The 20,232-nt window shown below is 42.3% G+C and overlaps 1 protein-coding gene across 36 annotated transcripts in view; it reads right to left on the minus strand.

Moving 5' to 3' along the window:
* Window positions 1-337: 337 nt before the first annotated feature.
* Window positions 338-20,232, minus strand: part of WNK1 (WNK lysine deficient protein kinase 1) — a 96,522-nt gene continuing 76,627 nt past the window's right edge. For 15 of the 36 annotated variants that reach the window (XM_085520927.1, XM_085520919.1, XM_085520905.1 and 12 more), the window contains 11 exons: window positions 20,089-20,172; window positions 16,977-17,063; window positions 16,246-16,315; window positions 14,746-14,825; window positions 13,220-13,857; window positions 12,090-12,292; window positions 10,586-10,780; window positions 9,438-9,530; window positions 7,118-7,159; window positions 3,585-3,772; window positions 338-3,310 (listed from right to left, as the gene is read on the minus strand). In XM_085520927.1, the coding sequence (XP_085377053.1) occupies window positions 2,996-3,310; window positions 3,585-3,772; window positions 7,118-7,159; window positions 9,438-9,530; window positions 10,586-10,780; window positions 12,090-12,292; window positions 13,220-13,857; window positions 14,746-14,825; window positions 16,246-16,315; window positions 16,977-17,063; window positions 20,089-20,172 (1,995 nt within the window). In that variant the 3' untranslated portion in view covers window positions 338-2,995. Of the gene's footprint in view, window positions 3,311-3,584; window positions 3,773-7,117; window positions 7,160-9,437; window positions 9,531-10,585; window positions 10,781-12,089; window positions 12,293-13,219; window positions 13,858-14,745; window positions 14,826-16,245; window positions 16,316-16,976; window positions 17,064-20,088; window positions 20,173-20,232 lie in introns of those variants that run through there. The other 21 variants (XM_085520929.1, XM_085520906.1, XM_085520797.1 and 18 more) reach the window with 13 other exon arrangements.

Below are 20,232 nucleotides of genomic sequence, written 5' to 3' on the forward strand. Positions count from 1 at the left end.
TTTGGGGGGTGGAATTGAGGCTGGATCCGGACTAAATAAAGGCAGCGCCCAGCACCGCTGCTCCCTTCTGAACCAGAGAAGAGAAGGACTGACCCAGCAGCAGACCAGTAACCCTTATCAATAGTGCAGCCGTTATATCACTGCGGGAGCAGCCAGGAGAGGCCAAGAGAAAAAAACAACCCAGCGCCCAGCAAAGCACGTTTGGTTTCTTTCCTGCAATGTCCTGCAGAGGTGACAAACTGCAGCATGAAGCGCAACCATAGAAGGGAGAGCAGCCAGGGTGACGCTGCCAAACACACGACTGACTTGTGGCCAGGGAAAGCCCGAAAGTTGCAACTTTTTTTTATTATTATTATTGGGTTTTTTTAATTTTATTTATTTTTTATTTATTTTTTTTTTTTTTACAGTGTACATTGTTAAATAACGTAAAGAAAACGCTTGTAATTCAGAAACAGATTTTATGTGGAAAAAAAGATACTCAAAGTGTAATATTAAACAAAATAATTTAACAGTTCAGTAGCATTAGTTTATTCCTCTAGACTTCAGTTATTTATCCACAGGAAGGGGGAGGAGGGGGAGGAGGGAGATCAATGGTAAATAAAACCAGCTTGCATAACATTAAGTGAAAACAACTTCAAACGTATTAGATCAAAATTAAATAACCACGTGCTGCGCTCAGCTTCATCAGTTCCCCTGTCGCAAGCATCCCCCTGTTGTGTGTCAGCACCGTCTGGGACCGGCAACCGCTTCCTTTACCCCCGGGTACACCTCTCACCTCCCACCGGGCCTATCTGGGAAACCTCCGCACCATCCAGGACAAAGAGCAGAGCAGTGGGCCTTCTCCCCCCATTCCCCCCCTGCTTCTGCCCCTTCCCACCACTGACTTCTCCCACAGCTCCACTCCGCACTGAGGTCACAAAGAACGAGCCCTCAAACCTAAGGATCTCGGAGCTCAGGCTCCCTGCTGCTGGCTTTTGCCCTCTTCTGGCATCTCACTCTCTCTCTCCACTCGGTACATTCCCTTGCTGCCAAAAATGCTGGAGAAAAGAAAAAAAAAGAACAAACAAAAAAGTAAGAGGAAAGGAATGGATCCCGCACATCTCTTTGCAAACAAAATGAAGGTGAGGACACTCGCAGACAGAAAAGCTCCCTGTTAAAGCTCCACAGGGGAACAGCACGCTCAGGGAATAAACAACCTGGGCAAGAGACAATCTCCTGCGTGCTCCAACCTCCGGACAGCAGTGAGCCGCCCCAGCGCCGGGAAGCAGCACCGACCCCTCACAGCTCTTTGCAGCACTCTGTAAATACTGGCTGGTATTATTTTAACGTTGTGGAGGAAACCAGTATTCTTAAATAGGAAAAGGGAGGATGAACACAGCAAAGGTACAGTACGGCTAACTCAGAGGTGACGGCTACAGGCCCAGTACCAGCTGCAAATCTGATAAGAGTGAACTAAAGCGTAAATAAATCCTCCATATAAGACTGAGGAAATTTCTTGATGCCGGCTGTTTCAAGTGCATCCATTGCCGGCAATGGACATTGTGCCAGGACAAGACTATTCCTGGCGGCAATGGCTAAAAAAAAAAACCAAACACAACCAACCAAAAAACCACAACAAAACAAAGAAAGAAAAGCGATCCCAGCAGACGAGCCCACGCCAATGTGCAATGGCACCTCTCCCTCAAGTCACTTCCTGACCAAACACCTTCACCACTTCTCAGGTGGGGACACACTGCACCTCAAGTTGGACCCTTCCCACAGACACACCTTCTCCCCATCCTCTCCATTCCTGATCCAGACCTCCTGCCTCTACATAACAGCGGTTCGTCTCATTCCGGCTTCACACACAGCCCTCCGTCCTGCCCCACCTGGCCCTCATCACACTAGCAACATCGGATCATGCCCTCAGCCAAGTTTCCCATCACTCGGAGCTCAGTTCCAACCCGCTGCACCTGCTCTGCCTGGTATCAGTATCACTGTGCCGGTGGTAAAGCCCCCCTCCACAGGTACTACCAATGCAGCCTTCTCTGAACTTGCCCCTCCATCCACCTGGGGTCTGCTGGGAAGACAACGCTAACTGCAGAAGCAATAGAAGTCCAAGGCACTAAAATATCCAGCAAGCATACTGGGAGAACAGACAAGTATTCAAGTACATTAATTTATACAATTTTACATTCACATTTATTTATCTAATACAATGAAAATACAAAGGAAAAAGTTAAAGTGTCTCCAATAAGTATAAGGATATAGCTAGCTTTTTTTTTCCCATTTTTTTTTTTTTTTTAACTTTTTAACTTTTTTAACCCTCTATATTCCACTCATTTTTAAACTACTGTTGTCCAACAACATTTATATATCACAGTGTTTCCACATCAAAACTGATGGTAAGTACATGTCCGCAGGGAACTTTTAAAAAATCTTTAAACAATTTAAATTGCTCTAATGCTGCAGTCAAAGCTGTTAATATCTTACTTAAAGCAGTAATGACCTATCAAGCACGGGCTGCACTGCAAGTCCATTCGGGCGCCCCATCGTTCTGGAGCCAAATAACGATTGAGTGGGGAGAGGGAGAGGAGGGGGATTTGGACAGCTGGTCTCGGATCTTCAGGGAGAGAAGTGCGCTAAAGCCTCATGCTAGGATTCAACTCTCCCATCTTGACATACGCGGATTCAGCCTCAAACCAGAGAAATTTTACAGCAAGACTGCGTTAACTGCCCCGTGACTGATCTTCACGGCTCTCGCTTCACACACAAGCGGGAGCCCTCGAGTCAAAAGAACTGTCCCAAACTAAGGATGCCGATCATCCTCCTCCCCCTTGAAAGCATGTGGGGAAGCCCCCTTTACAGAAAGTTAACAGCAACAGGTGGAAAAGAGAAATTAATTCCCAGTCTGGCAAGCAAACCAGTTCATTGCAGCACTAGGAGTTGACAAAGGGCCCCATCTCCCTCCCCACGTCCTGTCCCGAGGTCTAGCCAGCACGCTCTCTGGGCAGGGCTAAGTGGTACGCAGGTTGGAGCCTGGAGGGTTGCTGATGGACTTCTGCAAACCCGTGATGTTGAAGCTTTGCAAAGACGTGGCACCTACGGGCTGGAACTGGCCAAGCGGTTGCTGTGCCGGACCGCTCGTCCCACTCCATGGAGCGGCAAAAGACGCCACTGGGTAACTGTACTGCTGTGGAGGGCACATGGCCTTCGTGAAGGGACCTAAAGAGGTAGCTGATGCTGCAGAGATGGGCGTAGCACCCAGGGAAGATGTCATAGAGATACAGAGCTGACCTGGTGCTGAGAATTTTCTTGCCATTCCAGGGCCCTGAAAGAAAATCCAACCTCCAGGTTAAATGGCCGTTCTTACAAACCAACGGCTATCCCCTTGGCCCGCAGGCCGTTCCAAATGACTGTCTGCAAGAATACACCACGGCCGCACTCTTCACTTATCCCTCTTCTCCTCCAGATCAGCAATATAATACTGCACACAGAAGGTTTACCCAACATTTCTGTAGAGCAATTGGCCAGGATACCTGGATTGAGATAGGCAATGAGACCCGACAGCTTCTTACCGTAAACATTCATGGGTTAAATCTTACCTCATAGTTGCTATGCCCTTTGCCAACTTTCTTGCCAGACAGGTTCATGGCATCTCGGGCCCAGTTATCTACCAGCTTGTGCAGGTCATCTGTGAAAGTCCCTTTTCGGCTGGAGGCAATAGCAGTAGGCTGAGACTGGGGTGCTTGGCTGTTCACTGTAGCCCCAACTGCGTTAGTGCTACTGGTCCCTAAAAACACAAGAAATGGGAATCAAAACTGGGGTCGAGATCAGCTTCCTTCACTGAGTTTAATAATTGTGGCAATGGTACAACGATAGAGAGCCAATTAAAATGCCATGCAGTTTAAGTCTAGGTTTCAATTCCAAGACAAGCTGAAGTAGGAACTACGAGGACTCCTACAGGCATTTTCTCAGATTATTAATATTTCACGGATGTTTCCTTCAAGAAGTCCTGCAAGTAGTCATCTTGACAGGGGAACAGCAGCAGCCTACAGGTCTTTGTAGAAGAAAAAGGAGATTAGATTTCAGCACCAAATGACAGTAGTCGTGTCATTCTTTCATCCTACACCATTTAATTAGTAGCAAACACTACCAGCACAAGTCAATTCTGCCTCAGAGGGCAATGCTGGAGGCTGAATATGGAGTACTACAAACAGCACAGCCAGCTGCTCTGTAGAAAATTATCTCCACTTCTTAAAATGAAGGGGAAAAATTCACTCAGATTACACAAAAAGCCACAATGAGAAACAGCAACTGTTGTTTCCAACAGCTGCCATACTTGAGGATAACCAGACGGGATAGTCTTCATCCACTAAAGAACGGAGATCAGCAGGGGAAGCATGCACTGTGTTAAATTTTGCTTTTCCCCTCTGAAAGCACTTTTTTTTTTTGCCATGATGTTCAGATTTCCTAGCCAGAAGAATCAGCATTTCAGATGCAAATAACTAATACAGCTTAAAGAAGGCAGAAATGAGACCAGTTCCTTGGATGCGCTCTGACATGATTTTCTGTTCACTGGGTCGACCACAAGAACAAAAACCCTTCACATGAATACTGGGGATCTGGTTCTTCTAGAAAGTTTGCCGAACAGCACCCTGCAGAAAACATCCAGAATGTTTGTGTACAATAGCCTCGCTCACTGCCTCACCCTTGTAAGCAAGAAACTTCACTCAAGATGAAGCTCTTCACAAGACAGATATCCTAGCAGTAGCCAAAGTTGTCCATTATCAGGTAAGCTTTCTAATTTCCAGCAGTGTTTTCATTCCAGATGTGGAAGATACTTCTGGGATGTATTCATTCATTTCTAGATATGGGACCCAGTAGGGCCATGGGGAAGGCAGAACGAATCTGCAATTCTCAGATCCCTTTAACTGAAAACAAGTTCCTCATCAGTATAGAGCTAAGCCCTGCATTCACTGCAAGCACCTTCACCTAACTGGTTTTCAAATATCTTCAAATATTTTACTTGCTTGCTCTGAAGGCTGCAATTGGGAAGCCCAGAAAACCTGAGCGTATGGCAGAATTTCTGCAGAAAACTGATTAAAAGTTGACCATCAAAATTCCTAGCGAAGACAGTCATTTCCAATGACAGTCACTGGCTCCTGCCTGACAGCTGATTTCTCAGAAGGAGTGGTGCTACAGTGGCACAGGCTGCTCAGGGAGGTGGTAGGGTCACTGTCCCTGGAGGTGCTCAGTAACCGTGTGGATGTGGCACTGAGGGATGTGGTCAGTGGGCATGGTGGTGTTGGGCTGGTTGGACTGGAAGATCTTAGAGGTCATCTCCAACCTTAATGATACTGCAATTCTAACTCCTCTGTGCTACCCTCCCTGGCTAGCAGCCACACTCCTTGCAACTACGGCATCAAAGAACAAACCAACTGGCTCCAAACCCCTGCAGGAATGCTTTACATTAAGGAGTGAATTAGGAAGGTGACATACTTACTACACGGGACAAATAAGCAAAGTGTTACCGCCTCTAGTAGTGCTGAAGAGGGAAGGACACACCTCCCTCCCACCAGTTCCAGCTCAAGCATGGAGATGGCTCCCAGTGAGGATGCTCACCAGAGGGGCAGCAGCTGTTACAGGCAGGCAGAGGCATGCAACAGCACACAGGGAAGGAGAGAATAGGGTTCCCTGACCATGGAGTGCAGTTGCAGCTCAGATGAACGCTAACAGAAACATACCGTAAGGTGGCAAGGAAAAATCCACAATAAAATAATGAAAACTTTAAGCATGCACCACATCTTACTTAATAACAACAGTGACTGAGAAAAAGAAGGTGAAATTAAAGACAAAACAGGCAAAAACAACAAAGAGAAACTCAAGACGAGGTGTTGAAACCAGTAACAACCACATTCCACCATGAGGGCTCATGCAGGGATTGACACACTTACTCTCATACTCTTCATGATGGCCAATATCTGGTTCTCATGTCTCATATTTCTATGTTAATCACTAAGCGCACAGCTGGCAACCTGTGATCTTGGCTCTACGCTGAAGAGCCTCTTCAGGCCATGCAATGGAGAGAGTTAATCATGAAATACTACAGTGCATTCATCCAAAGATGTGAAAAAACTGTTTAGGAAAGCTGAAGTGTTCTGAAGAGGACTGGCTCATGGTTTAGTCCAGGGTTTAAGCTGAACAGGAAAAGCGGGGGGCAAAGAGACTTGTCTGCAAGGTGATTTTATTGTGGAACTCCTATCTCAGGTCACAGATGACCTGAGGGCAGACCAGCCTAGGTTAGAAGAGGTGAGCTGTAAAATTACTGGAGCTTCCATAGCGTCATTGTAAAAACTGACTTCTTAGGAACTTCACATTTTAACCCTGGTGTAGCTGTCACATACTGGAGCTGCCATCCAGAAGAGTATGAGAAGGAAGTGTTTCAATTCGTGGCTTTTAATGGAAACAAACCCCCGCATTCCTGCTTGGTCACAGCAGCCGTCCCCATTCCTGCTCTGACATGAAGGACCTGAAGTGAAACAGGCTTCTCCTTTCTCCAGCCTGCCACCCACAATGCCTTCATCTCACACCCAGCCTTTTTAACCTTTTCTTATTAATTTTAAATTTTTAAATCTCACCATGAGCCAACAGTCAAAAGGCACCTTTACAAAGTCTTCAAGGACGTGACCATATGCTGGCTTTCCTACACATCTCTTACAAAAGGACATGGATTGAGATCAGATGGCTTACTCTTGCAATGCTGAAGGAGACTCTGCCATTGGAGCTGTCACTGAGGTGGCAGAACCCGTCAGATACATAAAGAAACCAGCTGCTCAAAGGTACAGCGTTAGCGCATCACAGTGAGCAGCTGTCCTCGATGCTCAATTCACTGTCATTAGCAGTGAGCAAGGAGTCGTCACTCAGGGAAAGTGAGGCTCTGCCTCCACTTTTCTGCAAAGGTAATAGCCACGCTATGCAGATATGCTAACAACAGAGTACACATTAGAGGGCATAACGGAGACAGACAGATGCTGTGCTGGAGACAGAGTCAGGGAGGCAAGGCTTCAGTGACCAGAAAAAGCCAATGAATAGCTTTACAGTCAGGAGCTGGAGATAACAGAAATAAGATAATTACTACAGAGCTGGTTGCAAGGACAGACTTTTTTCACCATCTTCCCTGAAGCACAAAGAGAGAGTCATTTGTTAAAGATAAAGAGAAACAGTGAGAAATGTTTAGTATCAGCAAACAGTATGAAAAGCTTGGTGAGAAACAGAGGGCATGGCACAGCAGGGCTCTTGAAAGTTCTGGTATGTTCTATGAAAAAGCCTGAGATTGCTCTGACAGTTTCATGAGCTGAATTTTCAGAAAAAGAAATGGTTTGGCCTTCTGCGTTTATTTTTTGGTATTCCAGATTTCCCAAACCGTAGTGAAGAATGGCAGGAAACATTACTGTTTCAATTGGCTGTTACTACACAAGCAAAGCAAACACATCTTGCATTTTTGTCAGGGCTTGGAAAGCGCTTTACAGCTATCGAGTTTGACTGTCACAAAGTGAGAAGAATTTGATAAGCCAAGTGCTCTCATGGTTTGTCACCTTGTTCTCTCAGGCCTTCCCATATCCGTGGGACAGACCTTCCCCGCCAGGCTGTACCACTCTATTTCTCCCACTGCACAGTTACAAGCATCAATTACTGCACTGTTTTCTCAATGCTGCTGATTTGAACCCAGCATCTTTCCCAGTTGTCACTCTCCATAACAGACTGCAATAGCACTTGAAGGACAAGACTCCAGGAAGCAAACAGCCTGTAATGAGCTGAGTGCCAGGCCAAGCTGTGCCATGCCTTTACGAGTATGACCTGCTTTTGCAGGACAGCTGCAACACACGTTTCAAAAAGAATCCATTTTGTTTAGCACCAGCCCCATAGGCAAAGGATATACATGCCAATGTACTCATAGAGCCAGACGGCATACAATTTGCAGCAAGCCAGAGCCTTAGAAATACATGACACTCTCACACTCAGTTCACTGTCAATTCCAGAAGTGAAGTAGTTGTTCATTATACTCTCTAACCCAAAAAAGGATGGGATAGGGCAGACAAGAGAGGATTTTAAAGAGTTTGCTTTGGTAAGCATATAAGTATTTCCAAGAAAGGAGCTGTTAAAAGTCTTTGAACTGCAGATGTTTGCTACTGCAGTATCCGCACAGTAATATATCTAAAATCCAATGAGATATCATTGCAAAATTCAGCAGCCACAAATATGCTTCTCCTCTCTGACTCTGCTGCCTTGGAGGATTGTGCTGGTTGCAATGCAGCTGTCTCTGCAGAAAGCCCGGTCTCATTCCTACACACAATTCTCTGGCTGCCAACTGCAGCAAGACAGATGCTACAGATGCATGGTACATTAGGCAGTGCAGCAACTGAAGGTCTCTTTTCAGCACTCGGAACTCTCATATCAAGTCATTCTGGAGTCTGGGAAACAAATGTCAGAGCATTCAAAGGGTTCAGCCTGCAGCAGCAGCATGGGAGATGTCGCAGCGCTCCCCCCCCAAAAAAAGCATTGCAGCAGCAGCCTCAGCTCAAGCACATCGTTAGTTCAGACAATCACATCAGAAGTTTGAGGCTCTCTTTTGAATCTGGTGTAACGTAAGCACCAGCGAAAGGATGTTGAGAAAGGCTGCAAAGTAACTTGCAAGGGTTGACAATGTCTGAAGATGGCCATTTCCCCACCTGTACTGCTATGTGCATCATATTTAGTCTGTCTATGATTCACATTAAGAGCTTCTAAATCTGTGGCCCAGTTGAGCTGACCTGAAAATATTCTATAACTATTTTTAAGTTTTGATTTTTTAATCTCCATCTGCTAATGAACACAAGAAGTCGATGTTAACTGCCTACAGGTGGCATCAATGCTCTGCATTGTGATCAGCACTGGTGCTGACAGCATGCATAAATACCCAACCTGAACAGCAAGCACACTGCTGGAAGGAAGCTACACAACCCCTCTGCCTTCAGTTACAACAGTGCCCCAAACAAAGAAGTAATTTGGGAAACAAATCTTCCTCACTGTTTCCCTAGGAAAGAATAGTTATCCTTCGTCTCATGGCAGCTAATATATACTGAAGCATAATTAATAAGCATGCCAAAAGAAAAGGCCCGGTATATCACATCTGGCAAGCCAACCTCAATTTCTGCTGTTTCACTGACCTGCCCAGAGAAGTTTTCACCAAAAGCTTAGAGAAATCAGTGTTAAAACAGTTTAAAAACAGAGTACCTAACACGAGAACCCAAACTTCTAAAGGTATGCTAAGAGCAACTCAGCCTAGCCATGGAATGGGAGGGAATACGAGATGGCAGATGAGGATGGGCTGCATGAAACAGATCCAAGCAGCAGAAGAAAACAAAAAGACAAAACAAAACAAAAAAAGACAAGGAAGGAGTAAAGGTGTTACACACAAAGAGCCAAGCAGGGCGTACTCAGAAATCGGGTCCTCCTGCCACCAGGCTTGAACGTCACTCTCTCAGATGCACAGTTAAACTTCGCACAGCCTGTGAGAAAACAAAAACGGGTAGAACAGAGAAAGGAGAGGAGAAGAGACAGAACACCACTACAAGATGTTAGCAACTTGAGGTTGGAAGGGTGAAATGCATTAACATGGCACACAAGAGTAAGCTTCAAAGAGTGGACCAAAGAGTATGCAGACAACATACGGAGTGAAGAGACTCGCCTTCAGTACAGTGAACACGAGGCCAAGTTTGCTGTGTTAACCTCCAATTTATAACCCAGCAATGGGGTTTCCACTGGTAGGAAAGCCAAATGCCAGCAAAAGCATCTAATTGTAGAAGATACCGTACAGCTCTATGTACAGGGAGCCACAAGTAGCTTCAAAAGTACTTGAACAATTCAACACAAAAATCTCTACAGAAAATTCTTGCCAAAATTCTTTCAAAAAGTCAATTTCTGTTTTCCGTTTGGACTTCTACAAATGCAGCAATAATATTTGTTTGATTCGATGCATTTAATCAGTCTATGGTAAAGCTTTTTGAAAAGATGCTATTGCATAAAAAACCAAAGCAACTACGTTCATAGAAGCAAAAGAATTGAACTATCATCAGAATCAGAATCAGCCACAGCACTTTCAAATTCTAAAAGGAGTCTTTGGAAATTTTCCTACCTTTTCAATCACTTATTACCAACAAAACTGTTCTGCCTCTTCCTTAATCTCACATCAGAACCCACCTTTCCTCTAGCTCTCTCCTTCATCTCCTCACCCTTTTAGCCAATGCTTTCTCCTCTCAGGTCAGAAGAATATTGCTTGCTGCCACCACACTGCATTCTCTTGTGTTCTCCTTGGTGTTTTCATTATAGCAGACAGGGCCACATACTATATATTAATTACTTGAACAATCTTAGCATGTTCTATTTATGTGAGAAGCTAGAAATGTAGTTGCAAAACGTATGCCCTTATCAGTTTGCACACACTGGAGTCGAATTCCCTGTCTACTTTATGATGTGTACTAAACATCAAGTGGCACCAAGTAGACCATTCTTTCACCAGCAGTAAAGGTGCAAGACTTGATGCTAAATCCGCCTGAAGTCTTACCTTGGCCTGGCGCGGAAAGGCTTGGTACTGAAAGGGCACCATCACTGGTAAAGGCAGAGTAGAGGTTTTCGCTGGAAGGTGAAGGTTTGAGGGGCTGTAACAAATGGTTCTGTCCAGTCTCTGGCACACTACCAGGAGGATGAAGAGTCTGCTGAGGGGGCAAGACTGATGGTGCACTCTGAGCTGACAAATTGCCTGGAGGAAAAATGAAGGCAAAACACATTGAATGTTTCAGCCTCCCCGTGTCATTTTCTAAGCTTTTTTTCAGCGCACCCAAGGGAGATGATGAAAAACAGTAAAACATATGACTGAGTTATTAGGCTAGTAATGAAAAAATGGAGGGGTGGGGGATGTATATCTGTCCCCTGGACTTGACAACCCCAGGTGAGAGATATGCAGGGAAAGGACTGCACCAGCTTGTTAGAGAATAGCAAGACCAAAATTATTTTTCTTTACCCCAGTCTTAAGGGAACTCAGTGCTAGTTCTCTGTCACATGCTCACACAGAGCTCCTCTATCATATAATAAACCAGAAGTGAGCACACTGCAACTGGATACAGGCCCAGCTACATGACATGGAGCTGCCAAAGTCAGTGTGTAGTAACAAATATTTCTGCTCACAAGTAGGATTTGAGTGACATTACAGATACATAACAAGGATCTGACATCCACATCTGTCAGTCACAGAACTATTTTTCAATTCATTATAAAAATTGTCTTAGTGAGAAATGAAGCCTTGATAACTGAAGTCTTCTTAATTTGCTAATTACAAAGAACTGTCACTCCCTAAAAAATCACTACTTTAACATCCATCAGCTGTGACTCTGGTTTCTGGCAATATCATGCTTAAGTGCTATTAAGTATGAAAAATCATTAATGAATATACCATTCTCATTCAATAAAATCAGTTTCAGGAGAAAACAAGAACAGTTAATGCCCCATTCCTGGAGACTTTTGAGGTGAGGCTGGATCAGGCCCTGGGCAACCTGATCTACCTGCGGTGTCCCTGTTCACTGCAGGGGAGTTGGACCAGATGGCCTATAAAGGTCCTTTCAACTTTAAGAATTCTATGAAAAAAAATAAAAATCCCTCTGTAAATTTATACTTTCACTCAGCAGAGATTCCAGTGCTCTTATAGTCCTATCACTAATCTAAAAAGAAACCAAAAACCCACAAACAAATCCAAAACAAAAAACAGAAACAACAACCACCACAAAGAAAAATAAAAGAACAAAAAAAAACACAATAAAAAAAACCCATACCCACAATTTTAAACTGCTCTTACAAAACAATGTAATGTAGATTGAGTAAACTGCAGAAGCCGCAAGCAAGACTATCAACTAGCAAAAGCAACTTAAATGATTATGTAGTCCAGGCAGTGGAGCGGGGAGAGCAGGAGAGTAGGGTGCAGCAGAAGAACCACATCAGTCTGGAAGGGACTGGTAGCACCCTGGTTGATCATATTTAATAAGTAAAGAAAGAAATTAAAATTGAGAAAGCCTTACCTGACAACTGCGGGCTCTTATTTCCCTGGGAGCTGCTACGACTGGATTTGCTGCTTTTTCCTTTAGTGGGTCGTCTCCTCCTTCCTGAAAGGGGCGCAGCGGGGGGAATAATGACTGCAGGTGGGACCTTTCCTAGTTTTGTGTATAGTGATTCAATCTCCTGCTTCTGGCGGCTCTGCAGCTCCTGGATCTCTTTAAGGTGCCTAAAAAAGTTAAAAGAGTATTACTTAAAAAACTGTGTGCACCTACCTGTATGAATACAATCCCTCCCTTCCAGTCAAGCTTGACCAGCTTGTTTGGTCAAACTCCCACAGACATTTAAGTGCAGATGAAATAAATCCCTTCCACAAATAACCACTAAATACACATGGCAGAATAATTGTTTTTTTCCATTTTGTCTAACATTGACTAGAAATTCTAATACAAAGTTTCCAGTGTTGTAATCTCAAAACCAGAATGAACTTGCGTATAAACAAGAACACACAGCAAACATATCAATCAAATCATTCATCATAAATGCTAAATGAATTGTTACAACACTCATTTTATGAAGCATACAGCCTTGGAGGCTTCAACATTTGTACTGGAGCATTTTTCTCAGAGTAGTTGCCAGCTGTCCTAAAAAGTCAGCTTTCAATATAAGTTCAATATTAAGTCAGATTCTTTGACTTCTCAATTTTCTTCTAAATCAATGGGGATTCTCCAAGAAGTGGAGAACCAGAACTGCTTACTAGAAACGCAAAGTTGAGTGTCATTTTCAAGACAGACAACAACATTTCCACTACCTACTGAATTTCAGATACACATGAACTTCTGTACATCTGCACAGATATATCCACAGTGTGGCAATCTGTATATGGGCACACACATCAATTTTACAGGTTAGAAAATTAACATAACAAGCGCATATACCTGTTGCTTGCAATCATTATGTATTATTTTTCCACTAAAGAATTTTACTTCCCATGTAAACACTGACAGTGGGTCCTGATACTTAAAAAATTTTTAGTTTTTCTTAAAGAAGGATAGCTTTTTTTCCTTTGTGAAAAGTGAAGTCCAGAGAAAATACAATTCATATTAAGCCTTTGCTGCACATTTCACACATGCAAAAGGGAAGGAAAAAGCCTTACTTCTCCCGTAATCGACGGAGTTCCAACTTCAAGTCTTCATCTTCAATATCTGACTCGTTGTCACTGCTCATGTAGGAAGAATTGAACGAGTTGCTAAGGCTTTGAACAGGGAGGCTGATTTTTGATGTTGTGGCCTGGAGGGAGTCTGGGCTCGCTGAGCCATCATCCAGATCCTTAGCCATTCCACTCAAGAAAGCAGCCTCTGGTTCAGAGGACGGACCGTTCATATGGGGGGACTGCCTCGACTCCAACTCTTTCCTAGGGGCTGCAGCTGAAGAAGCAACTTGTTCCAAGTCCACAGAGAGAGGGAGAGTCATTGGCTCTCTCTCTGCACAGGTGACCTCATCCTGAGTCTTTGACACTGAAAAGCGCCCCACTTGATCTGTTGTTGTTGTTACCTGAAAGCGTCCAACCTTAGTAGGCTGACCATCATCTACTGGCAACTGCAGCACAGGAACTGGCTGAGGAATACCATGTGCTACAGCCTCGCTTTTCCGCCCGCCAGCCTGCTTTACCAGGGTACTCTCTGGACTGCTGCCAGAAAGAGGGGAGGAATCAGAGGAGGTGGTTTCAAATTGCAGAGGCTTAGTCTCAGGTTTGTCACTCTCTTTCAGCACATCATCCACTGCCACAGACACCTACAATAGAAATGCAATCATGTAGACCTTCTAAGTTCTTCCTTAACATGATGCACTTACTTACATTACATAGCAGAAGCATATGAGGGGGGAAAATAACTAGTTTCCCTGAAATGCTACAAACTTCCCTCCACATAAAATAGCAGTTCAAGATAAACTTCAAAATTAACTCCAAATACACAGCAGACTGAGAGGGGCTTCCTCCAAGAACAGTACATAACAGTAAACGCCCCAGCAAAGTTAGCCAAAGAGCAACTGATATTAAAGACAAAGGCAAACAGTTAAACAGTTAAGGTCTGACAAGATGAAATGCTATATTCATAAACTAGACCTTGTATACTCTAGCGCAGTCCCTCCTGTGAATGAGAACAAATAACAGTGTCTGCACAAAATACTGCAGCCACATCCTCAGTATGGATATTTTTGATATTTTCTCTCATCAAGAACACCTTCCAAGAGGTGCACTGAATGGGCACCAGGCAGTAACTGCTTGGTGAGGATTCTCTATGAGCAACCAAATCAGTTTAACATAGAATCATAGAATGGTTTGGGTTGGAAGGGACCTTTAAGATCATGCAGTTCCAACCCCCGTGCTACAGGCAGGGACACCTCCCTCTAGACCAGGTTGCTCAAAGCCCCATCCAGCCTGGCTTGAATGCTTACACGGAGAGGGCATCCACAAACTCACTGGGCAACCTGTGCTGGTGTCTCACCACCCTCACAGCAAAGAATTTAATCCTAATATCTAGTCTAAATCCACCCTCCTCCAGTTCAAAACCATTTCCCCTCATCCTGATGCTACCTGCCCTTATACAAAGTCCATTCCCAGCTTTCCCGTAGGCCCCTTCAGGTACTGGAAGGTTGCTATAAGATCTCCTTGGAGCCTACCTGAAACCGTCCCATCTTAAGAACACCAGCTCCTGTTGTGGAAGCTGTACCACTGCTTTCTCCACCAAATGATGCTGAAGCTAGAAAAAAAAAATAGATAAATAAAGGAGAATTGGATTGAGAAGAAAATAAGCAGGCTTTTGGATTCATGGAATCTGGTCTCCTTTCTCAGCTTTGCCATGTTGAATATCAAACTAAAACTTTAAAATTAAGTATTTTTCTATGAAGTTCCATTGTGCAGTACACCTGCCAGAAGTGCAGTTCTACACTGTGATATATAAAGAAGAAGTACACTTTGATTTCAAGCAGGGATGTGAAATAGCCAAAAATAAAAAATAAAAAAGAATGAAATATATACAAGAAATGACATATTTCAATTCCATACTTATGGTGACTACATAAATTTCAGTACAAATTCAGTACATTTAAGAAATGGTATAAACATTTACTCAAAGCAGTGTGAGGCCTTCAGAGCTGGATCCTTAGATGGTAGCTCCTAATTTTACTGTCGTATGCCCTAGCAGTATAAGGTTACAAAGCTGTGAAATAACATTCTATTTTTAAACCAATTCTGTTGGACAGCTCGTTGGGTTTATTCAGTAACTCTCCACTTTGCATACTTTTACAACCTTAAATCAACAAGCAAAGGAACTCATTTTCTAGTAGGAAAGTGAGCTTAACTGTATAGTTAACTATCAAGCATACCAGAAAGGGACTGTTTTATTTTCCTGTTCATTTTATTAACTTTTAGAGTTTTGACATTGAACTTGAAAACTGAATGTTGTTCACTAAATAAATTTGAAATAACTTTAGAAGCAAATTAACAGTTCCTTTTTTTTTAAAAAAAAAGAAGAGTTTTTTAAATTGCAATGAGTGGGGGAATATCGAGTGTTAAGTCTCAGGCTATTCTTGAAGTGTGGGCTGTTTGGTTGCACCCCTAATAATTAAACAAGTTTTGAAAGCCATTTATCATTCACGTTTCAGTCATAGTCACCCCTCCACTGTTCAGAAAACAGTCCTTTTTTCTTACTATGTTTCTTTACTTAAGTTTAGCCCCCACCTTTTTTTTTTTCCTCCAAATAGAAATTAAATACTCCAGTTAAGGGGAGATATCCTCAACACCGAACACAGCATGGCAACACAAAATGGAAAGGTTTTGCAATTGCTGTCAAGAATATCACGAGAGATAGGAAGCAGTCCTTTCAAATTGTCAAGCTGTACCTTAGGAGCATACTGAAGGTTCTTTGCAAGGTTTAATTATCATTTTAGTCAACTTTAAATACAGAATTACCATAATATGCATGTTCCACTCTGTTCTCTTGGTCTACAGTGGAAAATGTCAGTGTAGTTGCTAAAAACTAAAACAATTCTTAAGGAGTTGTCACTGTATGACTTATTAGAAGAGGCTATTACTTTTCAATACTTTTGTAAAGTTTTGTTTCAGTTTTGCATTAAATCTCTGTGCTAAGAAATCATCTGAAATAACAAAGGCTGTCTTACCATCTTTCAGAGACTGTGCTGCTGTGGACGCCAGACCAGTAACTGCTGTAGATGCTACTGAGGGCACAGACTAGAAGTTCAGAAGGGAAATATAATAAAATTAATCAGAATCAATAGTTTGATTCAACTCCAAGTAATCTACAATAGTGCACGTTACTATCAGGTCTAAAGGACGACCCATAACAGGACTAACACAGGATCTTTTCATCTCCAAAGCAAGAAACATCAGCAACAGATTTTGCATGCCTTGCAACCCAAGGCTACCAGCAGAACCTCCCCCTTTACTCTGCAGAAGTAATGCATGAGTAGTCATTTAGCGATCAATATTAATCACTGTCATCCTTTTATATCGATATTTTAACATAGTCTTAAGAACTGAAACCTATGCTTTAAAAATCTCTTCTAAATTACGACTGACTTCCCACATACTGCTTGTTTAGCACCCTCTTTTCCCTCGTTCCCAATCACTTCCCATTTTAGTTCTGTGATATTAATGGCTTTGCCAAAGAAGATGGGCTAAGAACTAATCCCAGAGCCAGCCTCGGGAAATACAGTGTCTATTGCAACCTACATATTTTCTCCTTGGCTCTGTCCCACACACTGAAAGATGACTCTTTGTTTTTACTTTAGAAGCCTATGGACGTGTGTAGTGATATTAAAGGCAGTGATTTAAGTGCAAGAACTTGAGAAAACACTCGTTACTCGAGACTGCATTGATACTCCAAACTTACACAGGCAGGAGCTGATGTCACTGGAACGGTCTCTGGACTAAGGGTTCTCCTCAGCTTAGCATCCAGATCTTCCAGTGGCTGCTGGGACTGATGAGAGAGGAAACAGTAAACAGCTGCCCCAGCTCAAGAAAAATACATATTTCTGAAAGTGCAGCCACATTTAATACTAAAATTTAAAGCAGTCAGTACAGTTTTTATATTTCTACCTTTCCCTTGCTACATGCTTACATTTAACATGTATAACACAGTAAGATGGAAAACAATTTAAGCAACACATTCGGAAAAGCAGAAAAGAAACATTAACTGAAGCACCTGTTTTTCACTAAGTTCACACTCCCATCCTTAAGAATTGTGTAAAGACAGTCTAAGTCTCCAGGTTCTGCACTCTTTGGTCTACAAGGATTACACAAACTCTTTATAGAAGTCACTAAAAAAAAAACTGACCAAAAAAAAAAGCCCATAATTTCAAAAACTGAGAAACAAATTGTCCAAAACTGGTCTTGGGATGACATGCACTCAGACTGCTAATTATGAAACTGGTACTTTGGACAAATTATTGTTTAATGAGCTACTGACAGAATCAGTAAGGAAGAAAAACCTATCTATTCTATTCATTTGGGGGAAATGATGACTAAGAAAACCGGTTCCAAGAAATGACCTGAAGTAGTATGTACTTAACGTGACTTATTTTAATTGTTTCCAGACCCATTTGCTACCACTGCTCATGAACACAGATGAATTAGCACTAAATTGGTATCTCTTGCCTCTTCAAGAAAATCGTATTTCAAAAGAACTGGCTGAATGGTATTTTAAAAAGCTTCTGGTTCCAACAGCTAGAGGAAAAGATTCTGCTTGCTAACACTATCTCACAACTCCACATAACACAACCAGCTTCTTTCTCAGTTTGGAGTCAGAATGTATCCATTCTGAAGGAATCATGTTCAGCCTGCCAGAAAGCAGCTAGTAAAACCAAATGCAGAGGCACTCTCCTTTCCATGACACATTTAATGAGCAATAACCTGACTGTTTTCTCACACACAGAGCACAAATTTCTGCCTTTTCACGCTGCATAATCTGCAAAGACTCACTGACTGAGTCTGGATGTATTACTATTACTGACTTGCATTTGTTCCATCAGGAGGACTGAGAAGGAACAGTCAGGATGAGATGCCAACTTTCAGCATCTTGTAATTCCGGCTTATTAGACTGTTTCCCATTCTAACCTCTTTTCTAGATCCTCTGCAAACTTGTCTGAGAGATTCCCTAGAAAAATGACATTTACTGGGGTAGCCAGAGAAATTACTGAATACAAATGGCTTCTGCTCAGACAGTATTAGAGGATAAAAAACTGTAAAATGGAAAGAGGGACTGTTAATGCCATAACCAGCATAAAAGCTGAAAACACGCCTTGCTGCTTTACTCTTTTCATGCCTTTGGAACCAGGTATTACTACATTCCTCACATTTGAGAGACAAACAGAAATCCTGTTCAAAAAGGATCTTAGAAGATTAGTATCCTAATACATATAATTCTGTTTTTACAGTTTCAGCTGTAGAATTAATGGAAGTCATGACAGCTCATTAAGCAAATTTGCCTTAGCACAGTTTAAATTATTTACAATTTTCTTCCACTATCCCTTTGTGCAACAGTCAATTTAAATCCTTTCAGACTGAAAAGTTCTCACAGGCTATTGTAAAGCCCAACAAAGGAACAGCTTGCAAAGAATAAAATGACCTTTACAGTTCATTTTAACTTCACTTCCATAGGTGAAACTTGAATTCAAGAGCTCTGTTCCAAGAGATGAAAACAAGACTGCTACCAGAGCGTCAAGGAGCAGGACTTTATCAAGGTTAGCTCACAGTCTGCGCTAAAATTCCCAGTGGTCAAAAAGCCAGAAGTAGTTCAGCCATGATGCTAGAAAGTATTGTACAAGTCTTCATACCTGAGCTATCATATTGGAAGTGCTTTAAAATTATAGTTAAGTCTTAAAAGAATAATTCCTTTCTATGAAAGGACAGATATCAGTAAAAATGTAGATCTTAGATGTATCCCCAGAGTATTTTCTGCGGGGTAAACCACAGATGGAAGATGTGAATACTATAAAAAGTACATATACATAGGTAGTGTCACTTTTACAAGAAAATTACTCTGAGCCTCATGCAGGCACTGCTAGATAACCCTTTTCAACCATAATGTCTATGCAGGTTTGAATTTTAAAAAAAAATGAAGTCAATTCTATCCCAAGGACACCTGAATATTGTTCTAAAGAGTTGTGTTTGTTCAGCCTTCCTTCTGAAGCAGCATATTTCCATCTCAAAACCTCATGGGTTTTTTCTGGTTATTTTTGCAGCTTTTCTTGGTGTATTGAACTGTAGCGTTACCATCTTACATTTCAATGTACAGCATTGAAAAGACCCATAAAACAATCTTGTCTCAATACATTTTTCCTCTACATTTTCTCTATTTCTTAAAAAAAATCAAAGTGAAGGCATTTTTAACCTTTATGATCTTGAACTGATCACCTGTCCAATTTACATAGAAAACACCCAAGTTAACTGCTGCACACAACAACAAAAATTTAATAAGTTTAAGCCACTGTTGTATTTCAACTCCTGTTAAGGACTGGGAGCATCACAGAGCCTTTACAAAACTGAGAATCTGTTGAAATAGGAGCCTGGTAGTAACCAAAGGAAAAAAATTAACCAAGAACTATGAAAACCAGTAATTCTTTATTAGCGTTAACAATTAATTGTGGTATATACCGCTTCCACAAAGAGCTATTTTGCTACTGGAACTTTTAATTGCATGAAGAAAACTCACCTGTGTTATGTTTTTGTTTTTACAAAAACCTCTAGGGTTTAGATAAAAACACCAAACAACTTCAAGCCTGAATTATTGTTTCTGTATTTCAGACACTGAGTAGAGCAGCCCAAAAGATAAGCTAAATCTACAGTGCTGAAACAACTCTGACCACTGCTACGTTTACACAAAAGGGGTTACTATGCCAAAAGACAAGAAAAACAGACATTAATAACATGCAATGGAGAGTTTAATCGAAACATGCCCTTTGACAGAAAAAGAGGCAGATAAAATCTGCTGAGTCGTGTAGCACCTGAGTTAGTGAAGGTCCTGGAAAAGGTGGCAGCGGCTCACTGGACGGAGTGCCAGCTGGAAGTTCAGAACCTACTGGTAGCACCTATGGATAACCAAGAGGAAACGCGAGTCCATCAGACACGGAACAACTGAAGGATCAGAT

Source organism: Coturnix japonica, chromosome 1 (genome assembly GCF_054131305.1).
Source record: "Coturnix japonica strain WE chromosome 1, WE-NBRP24, whole genome shotgun sequence".
NCBI lineage: Eukaryota > Metazoa > Chordata > Aves > Galliformes > Phasianidae > Coturnix > Coturnix japonica.